This window comes from Podarcis vaucheri (genome assembly GCF_965113315.1).
Source record: "Podarcis vaucheri genome assembly, chromosome: 7".
Taxonomy (NCBI): Eukaryota; Metazoa; Chordata; class Lepidosauria; order Squamata; family Lacertidae; genus Podarcis; species Podarcis vaucheri.
In genome coordinates, this window is record NC_138765.1 from 34933257 (window position 1) to 34955161 (window position 21905).

General features: G+C 46.2%; 1 protein-coding gene across 10 annotated transcripts in view; it reads right to left on the minus strand.

The window, feature by feature from the left end:
• Nucleotides 1-21905, minus strand: part of ADGRB2 (adhesion G protein-coupled receptor B2) — a 161883-nt gene that overhangs the window by 104234 nt on the left and 35744 nt on the right. For all 10 annotated transcript variants that reach the window (XM_082232767.1, XM_082232772.1, XM_082232771.1 and 7 more), the window contains exon 2: nucleotides 11681-12476. In XM_082232767.1, the coding sequence (XP_082088893.1) occupies nucleotides 11681-12461 (781 nt within the window). In that variant the 5' untranslated portion in view covers nucleotides 12462-12476. The remainder of the gene's footprint in view (nucleotides 1-11680; nucleotides 12477-21905) is intronic.

A 21905-nucleotide genomic window follows, 5' to 3' on the forward strand; every position in this document is an offset into this window, starting at 1 on the left:
CCCTAGCAGAGGGATGGGCACAAAGAAAGAATTATATATGGTTACAATCAGGGCTTTTTTCAGCTGGAACTCATTGGAACTCACTGGAACTCTCAGGTGGGTGCCATTGCCTTTATAAGAGAACAAAGGAGGTGTTTGTGGTGAGTTCCGGCACCTCTTTTTCTAGAAAAATAGCACTGGCTATAATAGGCAACAGTGTAGGGACAGCCCCAAGACTAAGCCAAAGTCAGCCCCCAAGATGACCAACACCCCACCCACCTTACCACACCACCTGATTGGGGGGGGGGGTGAGCCGCCCACACACACACATTGGAACTCCCCATAAAGGTGTGTCTGGCACCTTCATTATACAGCTTGGGGGGGGGAGAGATTTATATACTGCCCTTTATCCGCAGATCTCAGGGCAGTTCACAAGATAAAAATACAAGTAAATAGTTAAAACAGAAACAACAAAACAATAATCCACAAACACTTTTAAAAGGCTGTAGAATATTAATCAGCCAAAGGCCTGGCTGAAGAAGAACATTTTTTGCCTGGCATCTAAAAATATATTTGTGCATTCCACAAATGGGGAGCTATTGCAGAAAAGGTCCTTTCTCATGTTGCCACCCTCTGGACCTCATGTGGAGGAGGCACATAAAGAAGGGCCTCAGATAATGAACACAGAATCTGGGTCAGTTTATATGGGGAGAGGCAGTTCTGAGCAAATGCTGGAGACTCACCCCTTTACCCTGGCCCTTGACACCTGAGATTTACGGTACATTGTTGGGACAGATTTTCCATTCCGTACACACCAAATGGGCAACAGGTTTTGCAAATGTTGTCTGATTGTATCTTATGTGCATTTAACTTAACGCAGTTTCAACCATAGGAGTTTGGCAGGTGGCTGGGCAAAATTTTGCATGTTAAATGCAGGTAAGGCAGAGAGCTTAAAAGCTCTTTCCATGCCAGGTTTTCCTGGAGCATAAAGGGCTTTTAAGCTCTCTGCCTTGCTTGAGGGGCATAGGCCCACTCAGCCTGCCAGCTCTGGAAGGCTAGGGCCACTAGTGTGGGGGCAGTTCCATAGGAATTGTTGGGGTATACATGTTTTCATGTCTACATGGTACTCTTGGAACCGAACACCCTCGTAAGATGCAGTCGCACTGTAGCCTCCCCATTCTGCACTGCTTGTCACCTCCCCCTCTTGTCCTACCTGAAAAGTCAAGAGGCTTTTCTTTGCAGGAAAGAGAAGGGAACGTCGAGAGGGCTTCCGCACATAGCAACACCAGCAAGCTGCACCCGCAGGCTGCAGCACCAGCCCTAATTAACTCCCTTGCCCTTCAGATGTGACAAGAGGCTTTCCAAGCTCTCCCCTGCTTAGCCATCAGAAGCGGTGCCAGGTTTCCGCCTCCCTTCTCCCCTCTTCTCCTTTTTATTATTATTAGGCACAAGTCAAGTATTGCTGATAACAATCTGTCAATTACACAAAGCAGGGCTATTTGCCACTCCTGATGATAGCCTCCCATCTGGTCGCAGTGGGCGAGGGATGCCACAGACGGCCCACACAGGGCCTGTGCTCATGTCCAGGCAGGAGGGAGGGGGAGAGGGCTGGATGGAGGCTGCTCCCCCCCCCCCGCAGACAGTCCCGTTATTGGCCCAGCAGATGCTTCGTGCCACAGGAAAACAAATGGCCATGAATAAAAAGCAAACAAGCTAATTGGCCTTAATATCACCAATAATCTCCCTGGACAGAAAAAGAGGGAGTATGGGGAGAGAGGAGCTGCCACCACAGCTCCTGCTGGAGTTCAGACGGCCCCTGTGGAAATGCTCCCAGAGATCAGGCCCACCAATAGCTTGGGCCTCCTTGCACCCACCTGGGCTTAAAGAAATTGCACAGGGAATGCAACGCAAGATACCTGATGAACGGAGGTCATCTGAGGCACATCTGCATCCTGAATAAAAGAAGCTAAAAAAGATAAAGGAAAAAGGACAGTTAAGTCCAGTTGCGAATGACTCTGGGGTTGTGGCGCTCATCTCGCTTTACTGGCCAAGGGAGCTGATGTTTGTCCGCAGACAGTTTTTCTGGGTCATGTGGCTAGCATGACTAAACCGCTTCTGGTGAAACCAGAGCAGCACACGGAAATGCCATTTACCTTCCTGCTGGAGTGGTACCTATTTATCTACTTGCACTTTTGGACATGCTTTCAAACTTTTAGGTTGGCAGGAGCTGGGACTGAGCAACCAGAGCTCACCCCGTCACAGGGATTCGAACCGCCGCCAAAATCTCACCTGGCCAAGCACATTATTTGCATGCAAAAGGTGACTGGGAGAGACCCCTGCCTGATGTTCTGGAGGGTCGCTGCCAATTAATGTAGACAATACTGTGCTGGACCAATGGTCTGATTAAGGGAAAGGGGCGTAGCTCAGTTGTATATCATTTGCTTTGCAGATTCAGTCTCTGGCATCTCCAGGGAGGGCCAAGAATGTCCACTGCCTGAAACCCTGGATAGCTGATGCCAGTTTGTATCAGGCAGCTTCCTGTGTTTACCTGATGTGGTCCTGTTGGCAGGCAGCTGGGGAGGGGAGCATTTTAGCAATTTTCAGAACTTGCCATTGCTCCTCTCAGAATATCCCTCATTAGCTTCTGTGGAAGTGAAGAAATATGGCTGCAACCTCCCCTATATCATCCCATAGACATGAATGGCAGCCAGAGACACCTACACACAAAATGAATCTCCCCTCCCATGGTGCCTTGCAACACACCGGTGTCCTCTCCAGACTCACCCCCCTGACAGAATGATGGTCATCTTACTAGCCAATTCCAACTATGGCTGCCTCCGGGCCCTCACTATTCTGTGACAGGGATCCAAGAGCACACCACAACTTTAGGTTCATGCAGTTGAAGTGTGTTAAAGCATTCTGTTGCCTTAGCACAAAACAACAACAACAACTGAAGTTCGGCAAGTGGCGAAGAAAGGCATTGAAAAATGCAGAATGGACGAATCAGTAACCCAAAGAAGGGCAATCACCGTGCAAGTACTGTAAATCAGGATGAATGCTCATTGTCATAAACAAACCAGAATGAATGCTCAATAAAGGCCGGACATGGTCTAACCACCACGTAAGCTTTGTGCAAGCAAATCAGGATGAATGTTGAACAAACAGGTCATCTGGAAGGGCGACATGTCTGGAAGGCTTTTAGCAGCGTAATTGGGAGTCCATCATCACCTCCTTTAGGACTTGGTCACTGGTGCGATTTATCAACAATTCTCTCTTCCCTTCCCTCCCAAGCTATCAAAACCTGGGCATTATCCTCTCAGCACACAGGCATACCACCACCACCATCCCCGAAGCCAAAGGTCCACCAGCCTCTCTGTTTGGGGCCTTTCTTGCTTCCCCTGCTGCTGCTGCTTCTGCTGCACTGATCGCCTTGACACTTATTGGCTCCATAAAATGGGTCCAAATTTACTAACTTTCCCTGCACACTCTATAATCCGTGCCCTGCCGCCTTCATCACTGAAAGCATTCATTCCGCTGCATGCAAGCACCATTTTAAAAAATAAAATAAAAATTCCACCAGGGGGAAAAAACAATCCCCTACCAGCTACAGAGGAAGAAATTTATTCTTCCTTAAAACAAACCTGCTTCTTTACTGCCACCATAGTCCTAGGAAACAGGATCCATGGTCTAACACGACAGCAATACAATGATGTCCTCCACACACACACACACACACACACACACCCTGCACACACACAATTAGCAACAGAACATAAGAATAGCCTCCAAAGGCTGATTTAGTCTAGTATCCTGTTCTTGCAATGGAAAACTAGGTGCCCTGATGGGAAGCCCACAAGCAAGACATGAGCAAAACAGCCACACCCTCCAACTGGTATTTAGAGGCATACTGCCTCCCACAGTGGGGACAGAGCAGAGCCAATGGGTGGAACAAACCAAGATAATGTACCAATGACAGGGCCACACTAACCCCAGCTTCTCCTCCAATCAGATTGCAATGGGGAGTCACGTGACCCCACACTGTTCCAGATGACACAACCCCTTCAGACCAAGCAGATGCCACCAAGCAAAGGGATCATGTAATCTTTGCAGCATTTATACTCTAGGCACATTGCAACCTAGCGACAGGAATCTGCACCAAGACCTAATGGGGAGTGGGTTGTGTGACTCCTTTTCCTCACTGCTTATGTGACCTTTATTGCTTTGTTTGATTATTTAATATGTATATAGGCCACCTCTCTGCCCCAAGGCCCCCCAAGGCTGTTAACAGATAAAATTACAACCAGCAATTAAATTACTATGAAAAAAACCCAAAACATCCACAGTGAAAACATACCAGTAAAAAAACCAAAGAATTTACAGGTAACTACAAGCCTCAAAAGCAACACCCTCACCGAAAGCCCAGCAAAATGGTGCAGATCTTGACTGGGGTGGAATCTGTTAATCTCAGTCCTCTCAGTTTCTATTTTTTCCTATTTTAGATCTTGTTTCCCACATTTTGACAGCAATCTGCAGATTTTGTTTTGCTTTTAATCCTCATGAAAATTCATCAGCATTTTGGTGTGCAAAATCTTCCCTAATAAACACATTTTTGCATGCTGTTTTGACTCATGTACACATTTGTGCATGCAATTTATCCTAGTATAATACATTTTGATATGTTATTTTTACTAACAGTTTCATTTTTAGGCACACATTTACCTAAACATCAGTTGGTTGGAGAACTGCACTGCAAAATTCATATATGTGCAAATTTCAAAGGATAGCTGTGTTTTGGTTCTCACATTCTTCTGGAGAGTGCAGATTTGATAAAACTGGTTTCAAGTGTGAACTGAATCAGATTTCTCCCCTATCTCTAGCTGTGATGGCCCAATAGAAATTCTGAAGCATAGGGAGCCTTGACCAAACCTCCAGGGGGACAGCATTCCATTGCTTGGGTACTGCTACCCTATGGAAGGCTGGTCCATTAGGGTGAGTGGGGAACTGCCCCACAACCTCAGCCGAGCCCCACCTGCCTGCCTTCTAATTTACAACCAATCCAGAGAGTGGCAGTGACTGGGTGAGCTTAGTCTTACTGTTTACCTCAAAGAATACATCAGGCAAAGAGGATGAGCACTGAACTAGAATTAGCTGGCTCCACCTGTCATTGGCTCTGACTCTGCCCATCATTCAGTCTGGCTTCACCTACTATGGCCTCCTTGCCTTCCACCATACCAGTCCAAATGGGCATCAGCCACCACAGCGCAACACCAAAGGCCTTATCCCCTCTTGCCTGTCCTTGATAGAACCTGGCGACTATGTGAAGCCTGAAGTTCCGCTTCTGATTGGCTGAATAGAATCAAATCCAGAACATCAATGTGTTACTTTGTGGTGTATCTGCCTTCCAAAGAACTGACCACCCATCACAGACCCCAGCACTGTTCCTCTTTCCATGAGCTATTGATTCCCCTCCACCCCATAAAACCAAGCTGAAGATCATACATATTTCTCTCCTCTCCCTAATCATCCTTGCATAAGGCAATTCCCTCTGGCATACCAGTTGCCATGGTGACCTGATGGTTTCCTACGATCTTCATTCTAACCTCCTCAGCAGAGTTGTCTCCAAGGCCGGTGTGACACATGCCTGAATTGGAGGGGGGGCTGTGAATTGATTCGTTTCCCAAAGAGCCAGCCAGCATGGCACAAGGGGAGGGGGTGCCTCCACAGGCCCATGTTTTAGTGCCACAGAAGGCATATTGGCCCTGCAGGGGGTTTTGGAAGATTTCTCTCGCATAGTAAGAAAGGAGCTCTGCGTGCCAGCGAGCTGCACCCGGGCAGCGGAGAAATTGCATGACATCTGTGAGCCACAGTGACAAATGGGCCAGAAGAGATGCCAGCGAGATAGACACACACAGCCCGCAGAAAAGACAGCTGGGAACCATCAAAGCCCAGAACTGCGAATTAAAGATGCGAGAGGTGCCAGCTCCGGCCATGGTGTGAGTCCAGCATGCCCACAGTCCTGACTGACAGCAGCCAAAGCAAAGTGACTGAGTGGAGTTTTCCATCCTCTGTCAATCATCCCCAGATTCCCAAAAACCACTATTCTGAGCACATTCTCACGCTGTATATTTCACCCACATGCTCAGATGCACTCATGAGTCCTGGAGGGAACCGTCTAGAGGGCACAATCGGGACCAATTTATGCAACCAACTGAACTGGGGAGATTTGACAGAGGGTGGGGGAGAAGGGTAGTTAAAGCTTTTCCTGTTATTGTTTCAGGGTGAACTACTTTGGGGAGCTGTCACAATTTTGCCTAATATACAAATCTTTGCAAAGCATTTTTTCCTATTATAATGCAGTTTTGTGTGTTGTTTTCACTAATACTTGCATTTACATTGCACACTTCACCGTCATATAAGTATTTTTGTGCACAATATTTGGCTGGAGAATTGCACTGCAAAATTCAGAGTAGTGTGAATTCTGAAGGATGGCTGCTTTTTTTCTGTTCTCGTATCTTTTTGGAAAGTGCCACTTAGGCAAGTTTGTCTTTAAATGAAAACCAAGTCAAATTTCTCCTCCATCCCTACTGCTATCACATTACCCATAAATAAGTCATGCTTTGGCTTACCATTACTTCTGAACTCATGAATCACAAGCATTAAGCCAAGGACAAGCCTTGGTTCATGGTTTGTAGGGCTTGAGACAAACCATAAGCCTGAGTTTGGACATAATGCTAAGCCAAACCATGGTTTAGCTCTGGATGGTGCAGTAGAAGCAGGACCAAAGAAAAAATAAAGCTGCCACAATATTTACTGTGGGCACCTGCATCCTTGCATGTTCACATTTGGCCATGGTTCGGCTTGGAGTTATGTCCAAACTGGGCTGAAGAGTCAGTAGGTTTTCTGCAAAATGGAACCTTAAGGAATAACCATTTTATTATGGTGAAACAAACTTCCACAAACTGCAGTCCACTTCATCAGATACATGATGAATCAGGTTTTCTGCAACTCTGTCAGAGCTGAAAAACTGAATGCTTAAAATAACGAAGCTCTGTATTTATATAGCACCGTAGAGTGCTGAATGAGCTTCCCATAATTATGTCAGGGATTCTTACTGCAAAGTAATCAGTACAATAGGCAAGTCGACATTATGGTCTCCATATTTCATGTTGGGAAAGGCAAGGACATCATGGTGTTTTCAGGCAGTGTTGCACCCAGGAAGGCTGCAGAATGCAGATCAGCTGTGAGATGATTTGTAGAATGAAAACATCCACTTGGAAGCTGCCAGTGAAAGAGGTGAGGCACTCCAAGTCTGGTAGCTGTTTCCCTAGCAAAACATGAGACAATGAGACCTACAGTCTGGGGCTCCATCCAGGACTCTTTCTCCTGCCTGCCACTTTCCTTGAATCTATTCAATACAAGTCCAGTTTTGCATAATCTCAAATTTCTGTAAGACTGATAGTATGGACAGGCAAATCTGACAATTTTAGTTAATACTGCTACTAAAACTAATGTTAATACTAATAATAATTTATTATTTGTACCCCACCCACCCATCTGACTGGGTTTTCCCAGCCACTCTGGGTGTCTTCCAGAATATATAAAAACATAATAAAACATTAAACATTAACAAGATTTCCTATACAGGGCTGCCTTCAGATGTCTTCTAAAGGTTATATAGTCACTCATCTCCTTGACATTTGATGGGGGGGGGTGTTCCACAGGGTGAGCTCCACTACTGAGAAGGCCCTCTGCCTGATTTTCTTACTTTTCTATATCTGTTTGTGATTATTATTATTTTTTTAAAAAAAGTATTCATCCATATTTTTCCCTAATACATACCTTATTGCAAATAACTTTTCCTAATATTTTTCATGAATATGTGTGGTTTTATGCACACTTTACCCTAGTATATGAATCTGTGCGCACATTATTTGGAAAGAGAACTACACTGCAAAATCAAGAGATCTGTGAGTTCTGAAAGATGGCTGAGTTTCAGGCTGTGCATTGTTTAAGAAAGAGAGTGCAGTGGTACCTCGGGTTACAGACGCTTCAGGTTACAAACTCCGCTAACCCAGAAATAGTGCTTCAGGTTAAGAACTTTGCTTCAGGATAAGAACAGAAATCATGCTCCGGCAGCACGGCAACAGCAGGAGGCCCCATTAGCTAAAGTGGTGCTTCAGGTTAAGAACAGTTTCAGGTTAAGAACGGACCTCCGGAACGAAATAAGTACTTAACCCGAGGTACCACTGTACTAGGCAGGTTTGCCTTCGAATCTGTGCAGAACTGAATCTTTCCCCCATCCTTAGCCGAGACACCTTCCTTGAAACTCAGCTTTTACATGACGCCCAGCCCCAGCCTGGCTCTTTTTCAGCCACCTCTCTCCCCCACCCCCTGCCACCGCCCCACAACTGCAGTCGAGGACAAGTCCAATTCCCTCTGGCCCAGTGTCTGATGACTCTGCAAATAAAATAATGTATAAAAAAACACATTACCCCCGCGACTTTCCAGCTACACTAACGTTTTACGTCCAGGTGCCTCGGGGTTTTAATTGAATGTCAAACATAATTTGAGGAAGGTAACGGAGAGTTCAAGCTACTGCCCTTCGAAAGCAATAGCGGCTCTGGCGATTGCAAATTTATCCACATGCTTGCCGCAGCAGAAGGCTGGGAGATTACTCTCCCCACACTCCACCCCACCCCGAAGATTTCTCCTTGCTGACACACGGCCCCAGCAGCTCAGCAGAGAAGGCAGAACTCCAAGCTGAGCTTTGGGGTTGAGCAGCTGAGATGAGTGAAGTATGGCTCCCCCACCACAGAAACATGTTACTTGTGTTCACTGCAGCCTGCCAAACAGCTTTTCAGGAGGCTGAGGAGAGTGCGAGTCACGGTAATGAATTTGGTGGCAAGTCAGGTGAGTGAGGTCAGGTCAGAGGGCAGGGGGGCAACCTGCAAAGGTCACAAGGCACTCCTACACAGGCCACATTCAGCCCAACTCTGTTGTAAAGATCCCCGGGTTCATTTGATGTGATGTGATGTACTTTGAACACTCAACAGCACAACATAAAGGCCTCAAATAATAATTGTTGTGTTTTTTTCAAAAAAATTCAAATCAGCTAACAACTATCAGTCAAAAGCATGTTGGAAACTAAGGGAAGTGGCAAAACCACAGCCACGCAGCTGCAACAAGTCACAAGCAGCCACCAGTTTATGCAATCAAAGAGTATGGATAAAAAGTAGGTGCTTATTGGGTCCGGCAAGCTTCCCTGGGGCTGGCACTCTGTACCAGATACACCACCATGTAAAGGAAGGCGTGTCAAGGAAGAAGAGGAGGAGCCACTTTCTTCAAGGTAAAAATGACTGTCAGTTATCTCTTCATGGGATTCTTCACTAAAAGGTCTCAGGGCATGTCACAACCATATAAAAATACAGTAATTAGAAGCAGTTTAAAAGAAATAATGCCCCCATTTCTCAAAACACACGTTTCAAAATGTATTTTGCTATGTTTTATGAGTCAGGGGCTGTGTTGAAGCATATAGGAAGAGCAGAAAACCAGTGGGCAGCTAAGTTCTGATTGTCAGTTTAGTCCGGGAGATAAGGATCATATTGGTTTATATTAGAATCTGCAAAGATCAAATTCCCTCCCAGAAAGGAAGGGAAGTCATTTGAGAGACCCCACCTTGAGGGGGCTGGCACACTTAGGCCAGTGTGCAAGAGAGGGCTCCAGATCAGGCGGGGTGGAGTGTGGAGCTGGAGGAACAACCTTTTCCCAAGGGAATCGCTTCACAGGTGGTCATCCGCTGGACCAGAGAGAAAAGGTTTCATTCCACTTTCAGCTTGCGCTACCGTCTAACAAGCAAATGGCCTCATTCAGCCTGGTTAATAGTCTGCTCGGGCTGAATTGCAGCTCCTTTATATTCCGGCTTGGAATAACAGGCACCTGGGCCATCATAGTCATGGGTAATTTGCCACGGGAAAAGGGGTCATTTTCCCTGCAAATTGTTTTCTATGTCTCTGCCAAGGCAGAGTGACAACAGGGCCTCCTCACACACTTCTGCCTCCTCACCAGCTCAGGGAGTGGAAGGTCAGCGGGGGAGAAGCAAGAGCGGCTCAGCTGAGGCAAAAGACTCGCTTAAGAAGCAGCACCTTCCAGCTCGGAAGATATCAGCACTAGAGAGAGATGTTGCCCTCCTTCTCTCATAAGGTGTTAATTCAGGACCACAAAACACATCCGTAACACACAAAAATGAGATACTTCTTTCTGACACAGGACATAGTTAACTAATGGCACTGAAGTAGAGGTGGGGAAGTTTTTCCAATCTGAGGGCCACACACCATTGTGAGAACTTTCTGGGGAGGGGGCACATGCTAGTGGTGGGTGGGGCCAAAGGTACCTACAGATCCAGCCTCCAATACTCATGGAGCTGTCAAGAAAACACCCTTCAGCTCCTTCAGAAGAGGGATTCAAGCCATATTTACTTCTTTGGCACAGGAGCTCCCTGCTTGCCCTTATCCCATTCACACAACACACAAATACAGGATCTTTGCACAAGTCACAGGTCAAATGCTTAGCCCTTCCATAGGTATGTGCACAGGGTTTGCTGGGTGTGCCCTGGCACATCCTGTTCTAAAAACAGTAGATTGTGGCAAGGAGAAGAGGGTATGGACCAGGGAAGAGGTGGCTGGTGAGAGAGGAAGGCAAAAGGCACCATGGGGAGGGAAGCAGCCAGAGAGTTAATGGCAGAATAAAAAACCTGGAATGGATCTGGAGTGGATCTGCAGCTTCTGCCTGTGTCCATTTCTGGAAGAAGTGGTGGGGTGATCGGCTCTAGCAGTAGCAGCAGTAAGGGAAAAGGAGGGGCTGCTGTTTCTGGAGCCAATCACCCCACCATCACTTCCAGAGATGGACATAGGCAGAAGCTGCAGGTCCATTCCGGTGTTTTTCCTCTGCCTGTATCTGTCTCATGGCTGTCTCCATGTGAGGTCCACTATCACATTTTGTGGAGAGAGATGGGTGGGGATGTGGAGCTGCTTTTGTAGTGCATAAGCAAGGAGGAGGAGGAGGAGGAAGAGGAGGAAGAGATACCATCCTGGCCCTCCAGATCTGCCCTGCCTCTGGTTAGCTTGACACTGGTCTTTTTCTCTGGAGGAAAAATCTCGTTTTGACTTTTTGACCACTTATGTTGTGGTTGTTTTGTTAGCCTTTTGCCTTTTTACCTTTACCATTTTTTATTTTGTCCTTTTTTGAAATAAATTTTTAAAAAATATTCCCTGGATGTGCAACCCAACAAAATGTGCTGTGCATGTCTGTCAGCCCTTCCATAGTCTCCATACTTCAGTGTCCACACTTTCTTTTACACAATGCATCACATGGCATGGTATAATAATAAAAAAAGACTTGAATGGTTGACTGGTCAAATATTGTTATGTTTTGCTCAAGTATTTTTTAAGAAAATATTTTTAAAGAAATAGCATTATCACCAAACCCATTGCAAGGGGTAAATTCTTTTGCAAAATATGTCCCAACCCCATTTCAGCTCATCCCTGACACCAGTCATTAGTAGAATCAGTGAGTGATTCAAAATTATTTGAAGCACTCTGAACATACAAAGGGCAGAGACTTGCACAAGCGACCCTTTCTGTGACGTTTACTGCAGGACCCGTTTCCCCAATGCCTGAACCCCATACCATGCATCCACACTCACCGTATTTAATCTCCGGAGAGTATACATCATTCGCATTCCCAGAATGCAATTCGGTCACACAGCAATCACTGCTGCTGCTGCTGCTTGTCGAGGGTGGTGTCAGAGCATTGGAGAGCGTCTGGTTGGATTGGGGAGGAGCCGGGAGGGTCTGGGGGGTCTGGCAGGTGCAGCCGGTTTGTGAGAGGCCACAGGATTGGCTGGTGCCCAGGCGAAGGCACTCTTCGAGCCAGCGGCACAAGATGCTGCAGGTGAACTGGCTGGAGTTGTTGTTGTTGATCAGGAGGACTTCCACAAAGCGGAACTCCACGGCCTCAGGGGGCAGGAGCCGGGTGGCCGCTTCAGGCTCCTCAGCCAGGCACAGCTGCACAAAGTTCTTGTCAAAGTGGAAAAAGGTGAAGGGGCCCCCTCCCTGGCACAGCTCCAACCTGACCTCCCCTCCGTCTTCCTCCTCTTCCTCCCGGGTTGAGGCTGTCACTTCTGGCTGGCTGCAGGTGTCGTTGGAGAGGTAATGGTCCAGTGGCAGCACCATGGGCGAGTAGTGGGTGCAGACCTGCTCCTCCCGGTTGAACCTGAGGTACAAGGAGTACTTGGTGGGGTCGGGGTTCTCCAGGGTCCACGAGCAGCCAGTGGAAACAGTGGGGAAGAGGTCCTTCAGTGAGAAGGAGCCGTAGAGAACCCCGGAGGCCAAGGCGGAGCAGGCGCTGGGAGCTGGGTCAAAGCCCCGGGACAGCCACAGGAGACACGATATCACAGACAGTAAGAGTGGTCCAGCAGGGTTCATCCTATGACATTTGCCCTTAAAAGAAGAAAAAGAAGAGTTTAACTGGGGGAAGAGTCTTAACCCTGGAATCTATTTTCAAAGTTGCAAGTCTAGGGTTGTTCAAATCTGACAATTTTGGTTTCTTCCGCTTAGCAATTTTCCAGTTCATTTCTCCACATTTTCATACCAGTTTGCAGATTGTCTTTTTTAATGTTCTTATGGAAATTTGGCAGCATTTTGCTGCCGATTTCTCCTAATACACTGGTACCTCGGGTAACATACACTTCAGGTTACAGACTCCGCTAACCCAGAAATAGTACCTCAAGTTGAGAACTTTGCTTCAGGATGAGAACAGAAATTGTGCTCCAGCGGTGCAGCGGCAGCAGGAGCCCCATTAGCTAAAGTGGTGCTTCAGGTTAAGAACAGTTTCAGGTTAAGAACGGACCTCCGGAATGATTTAAGTACTTAACCCGAGGTACGACTGTATACATGCCCTTCTTTGTAGTTTGGCCTTATATACACATTTTTGCAAATAAAATTTCACTTATATAATGCATTTGTGGTATGTTATTTTCACATGCATTTTAATGCACACTTGCATATGCAATTTCATACACATTGAGTGGCTAGAGAACCACATTGAAAAAATCAAAAAAAGCATGAATTTTGAAGGGTTGCTATGTTTCAGAGAATTTGAATTAGACAGGGTTGCCCATAAATTCGCAGTGAATGGAATTTATCTCCCATCCCAAGGCCTGCAACCCAGCCCTGAAACACAGGAAGCTGAAGGTGCAAAAGGGGGCTAGAGCTGAAAAATAATGGTCAGGGGTGGGCTGTGCTTTCTGCTAACCCTGGAGCCACAGCAACTGGCAGGCTGTCCTTAGAGGGGGGAAATCCCAACTCTGGAGAAAGGCTGTGGCTTTGGGGCAAGCTGGAGCCTCGCTGTCTGAAATGTAACAATGGACAGAATTGTCAATTTTGGTTCTTCTTGGCTTGCCATTTTACCAAGCTTAGGTTCAGGTTGCCCAATACGTACATCTGTATGCAATTTTTATTTTTAAAATTCTGCACAAAAATGTGGACATGCTTTGCATGCATTCCTTCCCGCATACATATTTTTGTACACAACTATTGCACAATACTTATACCGTAATTATTATTAATTGATTCCTAGGCCACATAATGCCCAGACGGTTTCTAAGCAGTTTAACAAGACATAAATACTGATTGCACAACGTTGTTAAAATACAGAAGAATTGAAAACGCATTAAGATATTACTATAAAACTGATCATTATTAAAATGTGTGATAAAACAGCCCCATTAAAGCAACACATAGGGGCACTGTGGCTATTGGCACTTTTTCTGTTTGTTTGAGGGGTGTGCATTTTGAAGGGCAGTGGTGTTTTGCTTTGTGTTTTGGCTTGGGAAGTGCAAATAAGGCATAATTGCATTAAATGTGAACAAAATGAATTCTCCCCATCCCTCCAGGAATGCAAGGAGCAGGTAGAAAGACCTGAATGTGCCAGCAAGAGCAGGGTCCCCCCCACTCCATCCCTGCCATATTCAGATATCCAACTCTGTCTCCCTCCAAGCTGACTCTGTGTAAAGTCTTGCTGGGCCTAAAATAACAGCATCTTTAGTTCATCATTATTATTGATGAAAAAACCTCTAAGCATTGCAAAGTGCATTTTGCTCACAGCTGAGTAACAGAAACCAAACGTCTGCCTCCTTCAAGCCCCATCCCCCAAACACACACACAAATGTATATTGGAACCACATTTCACACTCACCCCCCATGTATTTTTACACTGCAAAAACGGTAAATGCACCCCACCCTCTGAGATGGCTGCCTGTTGTTTCTCTGTACAAGCCTCTTTCTCAGCTTGCCTCTTTCTGGTCAGGAAATATGACTTTTGCAGAGATAGCAAGGAATTTGTCCCTGGATGCTTTGAATTGGGGGGGGGCTGCCTATGACTAATTGTTGAGCTATCATAGGGTTGCCATATTTGAAAAAGTGAAAATTCCGGACACAAAAGTTGTTGAGCTGCTTAAGGGGGCTGAATATCGGCTATGTCCAGAAAATTCCAGATATATGACAACCCTAATATTATCACATAATGATACGTTATGTGGTACTGCCCTTCTGAGGACTGTGCCACTTCAGAAAGCAAGTGAGTGACAGCATGACTGCATACTCTCCACGGAAGGGGTGAGGGGTACTCAGAAAACTAACATGGCAAAAACAACATGAGGCTAGCTTCTTTCTCCCTGATTTCCTTTAGGGAATGTTTGACTGGGGGAGGGGGAGAATGACACACATGAAATGCTCCACATCCACCTCCATCTTCAAGAGGTACAATCCCAGGAGGTACAATCCCACATGATATTGTCTTCTAGCTGTGGATCAACCCAATTCCTTGCTAGAGTTTCCTTCTTTGTGGTTAAAGGAAGTACGACTTTGCTACCTGCCCAAATGTGTATCACAGCAATCACCTCCTTCCTTGCCACTGCTCCAGCATCAAAACTGAAGCATGAAGGAGGTCAGTGTGATCTGAAAAGCATGCAAGCCTAGGCTTCTAAACATCAGTTAGCCAAACTGCAGAGACCATAACATAGTTTCTCAAGGTTTGGGGAGTGTCGTCTCTTCTGTACAGAGGAACAACCCATTTACACTCACCCTCTAGAATTCTCTTCTCTTCTCTCCCCCACCCCACCCCCTTGCCGCATTTTCGTTTTAATCTACCAAGCCGTTAAGTGCGAACAAGCTGGCCACGGGTAAGTGCTGTTTATAGAGTCATAAAGAGCCAGACCTCAGCCTCATAAACCCTGCAGGATGTGGAGTCGGGAAGCTGAGAGGTTTCCCAATCCAGGGAGGGAATGGAAACCCAGCAGAATTCCCAACAGCAGAATGGCTGTTGAAAGAAGCAATTCCAGTGCCAGGGCACCAGCATAAAATCATTTTTCAGGAGGAAGCACCAGAGTTGCTTTAAATGTCTGGATACCCAGCTCCTCTGATTTTTCTGCCCCGAGAGTCCGTGTGCAAAGTCCATCAGCTAAAGAACAAAAGAATAGCCTGCTGGATCAGGCCAAACCATCTAGTCCAGCATCCAGTTCTCACAGTGGCCAACCAGACGACTATGGGAAGCCCACAAATAGGACCCAACACAAGAGTGCTCTCCTCCAATGGTTTCCAGCAAACAGGTTTTCAGAAGCATTCCTGTCTTCAGCCATGGATGCAGAAGATAGCAATCATGGCTAGTATCTGTTGATGGCCTACTTCTCCATGAATTTGTCTAAAAGTTGGTAGCCTTCACTGCCTCCTGTGGGAGAGAGTTCCATAGTTCAACTATGTTCTGAATAAAAAAGAACTTTCTTTAATTTGTCCTGAAACTTTTCTTTCTCCAAGCCATGTACTTCTCCCATGTCACCTCTCACTTGCCTTGCTCCTCCGAAGAGGGCATGGGGCTCAAGTTCAGCAATTCCATCATCTAGGGCCACAACTCATGCTGCCCCCTGTGCAGACACAAAATGAGAGCCAGGCTAGAGTTGCCTCTTCACCCCAAGAAAGATAAAAGGTGAAATCTGCAGGGTCTGCAACTGCAAATTGTGGGAACTGCAAAATTATGGGAAATTCTGGAAGGGAGGGGAAGGGGGAAAAGAAAAAAAGAATTAATTCCAATGAGGAAGAGATGAATTGCATACATTTCACCAAGACACAATACAGGCTTCTCACCTTTTAACTGTAATGGAAGATGCATGCATGCAAAAATTATCACTTGAAATTATGGAACTTGTGTGGTGTGATTGAGGCAGAGCATTGTGCATGGGGTGGTGGTAGGGGCAGCAGAGTCTAGGGAGGCAGAGAGGGCAACCCCTACGCCCAAAAGAAGCAGGGAGAGTTGCAAGGAGAGCCAGGCCTATGGAATCCTGAACCCATATCTCAAACCAGAATGATTCATTTGCCAAACAGATTATTGGCCTGACTAGAAAGCCTGGCTCAGCTTAACACACCCAGACACCAACACGCAGCCCCTTTTAGCTCAGCCAGTAGAGCGTGTGACTCTTAAACTGAGGATCATGAGTTTGAGTCCAAGATAGGGCAAAAAGATTCTTGCATTGCAGGGGATGGACTAGATGCCCCTCATAGTCCCTTGTAGCTCCACAATTCTATGGTGTCTACATTTGCATCTATGCATACACATGCACATCTTTGGGCCACACTGTGCTTGGGATATCACACAGGTTAGCCCAGCCTCTGCCTCAGTTGGCCTTACAAGCCACTCCAGTAAGTCTGCTACAAATCGAATCCAGTATTGTGTCCAGACATGAAGGGCTCCAGCTCTGTATTTATTGTTTTATTTGTTTTATTGCCTTTATACCCCACCTTTCAACCGAAGAGCTCAAAGAGCACGGTTCTCTTCAACCTATTTTATACTCACAACAACCCCATGAGAGCCAGACTAGACTTGAGAGACTGTGAATGGCCCAAGGTTACACAGTGAACTTCATGGCTGAGCAGGGATTCAAACTCCCAAGTCTTATTTTTATTGTTTTTTATTTTTTCCAAATCCTTTATTATTTTATTCACATAACATACATTCTTTATAGCAAACAACTCCAAAATAAGCAGACAACCCCAAAATAAAATCATATGTAACAAAACCATAAGTCTCATGTTTTCATTTACACTGATCTCCTCTCCGATACTTGATATTTACTTGATATTTCTTGCTTTCTGCTTTCCTTATAGAATCTTTATAAAAATTTAAATCTCTTAAATCCTATACCAATCTTTAACAATTTCAATTAATCCCTTCACCTCCCTCCCCCACATCCCAGTACTTCTTTTCACCCGTGTGTGAACTCCCAAGTCTTAGTCCTACATTGAAACCACTGCACCACACTACTTTCTTTCCTCACCACTCAACCCACCCAATCAAAATAGCCCCCAAAGCAGGATTGAACCAGAGGCTCTGGCAGTCCACTGTCTCTGCGGAGCCCTCAGCTCCCCAACAAACTGTCACACTCAGCCGGCACCTGCTATGTTGCTACTAGGCAGTGGCGAGCAGAAATAGCCCGGGGAGCGTGAAAGAGGGTGTATCCTGCACACAGGAGCCCCACAGAAACAGAAGCACCTCTCCTTCTAAATTTAGAGCCTGAAAGGTAGTTCCTGACACTGAGACAAATGAGCTGCTGTCAAGGAGGCAGCCACGTTGAAAAATGTGCATGCAAGCATGAGAAATAAGCAGTGTGGGAGCAGAGCAGACCTCCCTTGCCTAGCTTAGATGGCCTTCAGGGGGATGGAGGCGAAGTCAGAGCAGGGCTGGGGTACCTGAGGCCCTTCCAGATGTTGTTGGATTCCGACTCCCAGGACAGCCAGTGGACAGTGATGCTGGGAGTTGGAGCCCAACAACATCCAGAGAGCCAGACTCCCCATCCTTGAATTAGGGAGAAAGAGAGCCAAGGAGCATAGGTCTATTAATGACTATCAGTCATGATGAGAAGTCAATAGAACTTCCATGATCCAAGGCAGTCTGCTTCTAAATACTGACTGCTAGGGAGAAAACAACAAGAAAGGACTTTTTTCTTCATGGTCTTCTTGGGGCATCTCGAGTAAGTTGTCAGCAGCCAAAAGGGCTTTGTGGCCAGATCCAACAGGGCTTTTATTTTGTTCTAGTGCTATGAAGATGGGCCCATCAACAGGACTTGAGCAGAAGGTTATTGGTTCTCGGGTCCAACTTGGTTTTGAATGACTAATGCCAGCTTTTAAAACATTGAATAATAAGGGAAATGAAGTAATTGTGAAACACAGAGTGTCTCCAAGCATGTCCATGGAGCCTGTTCCCTTATGGATTAGGGGAACCATAGCCAGACCTTTTGGGCTGCTGGGGAGATGAAGTGGTGTGCGTGGAAGGCCCAATTCACCACCCCTCAATGTGGTTCCAAAATTATTCCTCCCACCACATTCCTCTCTGGATTGGTCATTGTGGAACCTGGCAACACATCAAAGAAAGGTGGATTTGTCCAGGATCTGATTCCCTAAACTAAGCTCCTTAGGAAGAGACTGTGGTGCTTGTGTTCTTGGAGGAAAAACCATCACACTGCTGGCAATGGAACAGATGTGAAATAGCAGCACAGGCTGCCATTGTGTAACCATTCACATAGCAATCGTACATCTTACATTCCGAGCCTGCTGCAAACTTGCCCTGCCTTGCTCCACATCTTCAAGCACTGACTTTGAATTTTAGATATGTGTCAACAGGGAATTATAAATGTTAAGGGTTGTGATAGAGATTTCCCCTTGCTATGCCACCTGTTCCTGCTAAGCATGTAGAGAGAGAGATTTTTCTTCTGTGGTCACATCCTGGTCCACCCCTCAACCGGATTTCTCTCTATAGACACAAATTAATGGCTGCATCTTGGTTCAAGGACAGGAGCAAGGGGATCACTTCTCCTTTATTGGTCAGGCAGTCTAATTAATCCTTGGAGGGTCTTTTAACGAACACCTTGACTTCAGCTCAGGGGTCAATGGAGCTGTGGCAGGCTTGTTACCCTGAGCTGTGTGCTTCCACACAATTAATAAGACACAACAGCACAGTAAACAACAACTTGCTGTCGCAGGAGGCAGTGATGGCCACCAACTTGGGTGGCTTTAAAAAAGGAGAGGACAAATTCATCCATGGCTACTAGCCATGTTGGCTATGCTCTGTCTCTACAGTCAGAGGCAGTAAATACTTCTGAATACCAGCTGCAGGAAACCACAGAAGGGGAGTGGCTCATGTCCTCAAATCCTGCTTGCTGGTTTCCCACAGGCATCTGGTTGGCCACTGTGAGAACAGGATGCTGGACTTGGTGGGCCACTGGCCTGATTCAGCATGTTCTCCTAATCAAATAAGAATCAATACATCTAGAACTGGGGTGAAAGGCCTCTGTCCTGAATGCAGCCTTATAGCCGCCATGGGTCTCCACAGGCCATTGGGAAAAGGCCATAGCTTCATGGCAAAGCACATGCTTAGCATGCAGAAGTTATCAGATTCTTGGTGCCTCAAAGTACTGATGGGAAGGACTCCTGCTTGACACCCTGGAGAGCTTGATGGACCAATAGCCTGACTTGGTGGAGAACAGCTTCTTGTGGTCCTATGCCCACTCGTCCAGGCTGTCACCCTCACTGGCCCTGCTCCAAGTCCTCTTTGAGCACTTTTGCCTGGTGAGGATTTGTCCTTGACCCTGTCATGATGCCTGCTTGGAAGAAGAGAAGATGCTGAATGTGGGATGTGATCCATGAGAGGCAGTCAAATACAACATTCCTTGTAATGCTAGAAAAGACATGAGAGGGAAAGTTTGGTCCAGCCAGTTGAAACTTCCTGTTCCTCCTGGCTGGAGCCTCCTTCCTTTTGTATGTGATAGAAGGTGGGCATGACCTAACCTGTCCAGGTAACAAAAGAACGAGTCATGCAGCACCTCCTCTTTCTTTTTGACTTTCTTCTTTGTTTGAGCAGTTTTTAGCTAGAACTGCTCTGTTAGCTCTCAGCTAGCAGAAGCACTGGGATTATTCCCCCATATGGGGTAGATCCACATGTACATATTTGTAATTAAGTCTGCTTTCAGGGATCCAACTGTGAACTGATGTAAGTAAACTTCTTTTATTGATTTTGAATATGATTGTGGCATCTTTATTCTTTTAAGAGGGATTCAAGGGAACTTACCAGGAACATACAATTCAATCTGAGACAGACTGAATTGTATAGTAGTGAGAGGCTCACACGAGCCTGCAACCAGTTATCTGCTGTGCATGTAAAAAGGGGGATGTAACTCTGCTAAGTAAAGTAACTTACTAGCACAAGTTAGGAAGGATATTAATAAACAATATATCCTCTCCTGCCACCCTGAACATTCCCACACTGAATTGGACAGTGTGATGGGGTAGAGGGGCTTACCTGACTTTTTACCAGGAAAGGCACTACGAGGCTGATGCAGTGCAAATGCACTGGTGCACCAATCAGGCACTTCTGCTGGTGTGTTGGAACTGTGCACCCCTCCTCACTGACTCACCCTCCTCTCTCCTGCTAATCAGCAGCAACTCAACGTCTGGGAGGTCAGGTAAGTGTCTCCGCCCCACCATGCCATCGACTACTAGATGTACATATATTGAAAATACTGGTTGTTGCATGACTGGGATGTAGCCTACTCTAGAAAGGAAAGAGCCTCATCTATTGCTGTGCTTACTTTTGTCTCTGGCACTGCCCATTGCTGGCATGCACCCCTCAGGAAAAGTGCATGCTGCCCTCAGCATGAAAAAAGGTTTCTCACCCCAGATCTTGAGCCAGAGACCAAAATTTGTGGTGGATATGGAATGTCTGTGGGTTGCAGAAGATTCTGGGAAGTGCTTGAGGTGGCACCCTCTGCTCACAGGGGATATTGGCCAGTGCAGTGCCACTGTTCTGAGTGAGCAGGGAGTGTGCTGTGAATATTGCCAGAGATACTGTGTGCTGCTATGGGAGATTGGCAGCAGCACATAAACCGTCTTCCAGGGAAGTTCGTCCGCCATTACTGATCCTCTCCTTGAGGAACCCTTGATAAATTTCTGAGGAACTGTCAGGCTCCCTGGAGCGTCATCTGAAAAATCACCACCTTCTGCCAAGAACTTTCAGTTGTCATTTTTTTACAAAGCACTTTATATCCTAGCAAATGGAGTAAACTATTTCCCAAAGGCATTCGGAAGGAAGGTTTACGGACGTTCTTACTTCTGCCTTTTGAGCATGCTGTTACATGGAATGCAGCCCTGTTGTGACACAATGCTTCTTGTAATTGTATTTAAATTCATTCTAATTTCCATATGAATGCTCAGGTGTACTCCGAATGCAAAGCTGTTGTCAGGGAAATAAAACATACAGCAGCACTCCACATTTCCCCCTGCTCTCCCAATATATGCACAGCTGGTTCCCAACTTTACACCAAGCATCATGAATGGAAAAGAACCCAGAATATGGCTGTGCAGATGAAGAGGCGGAGCTTTAGTGATGCTCACAGTGTCAATCATAAATGACCAAGAGAGGGGGATCACCAGGGACTGGAAGCTAGTTTAATTTTGCCAGAAAAACCCTGGCATTTGACTGTGTCAGACTCATTGGCATTTCTCGAGTATGGTGGCCCTGTCAAATATGAAATCTCTGAAGCCTTAAATTGTTACTACTAAAAATGATCACATGCCCGTCATTGAATACCATGGACTCTTGAAAGCCACTGACTGTCAGCCCTTCAGTACTGTCAAATGTTAAAGGTAAAGGTAAAAGGGACCCCTGACCATTAGGTCCAGTCGTGGCCGACTCTGGGGTTGTGGCGCTCATCTCACTTTATTGGCCAAGGGAGCCGGCGTACAGCTTCCAGGTCATGTGGCCAGCATGACTAAGCCGCTTCTGGCAAACCAGAGCAGCGCATGGAAACGCCGTTTACCTTCCCGCTG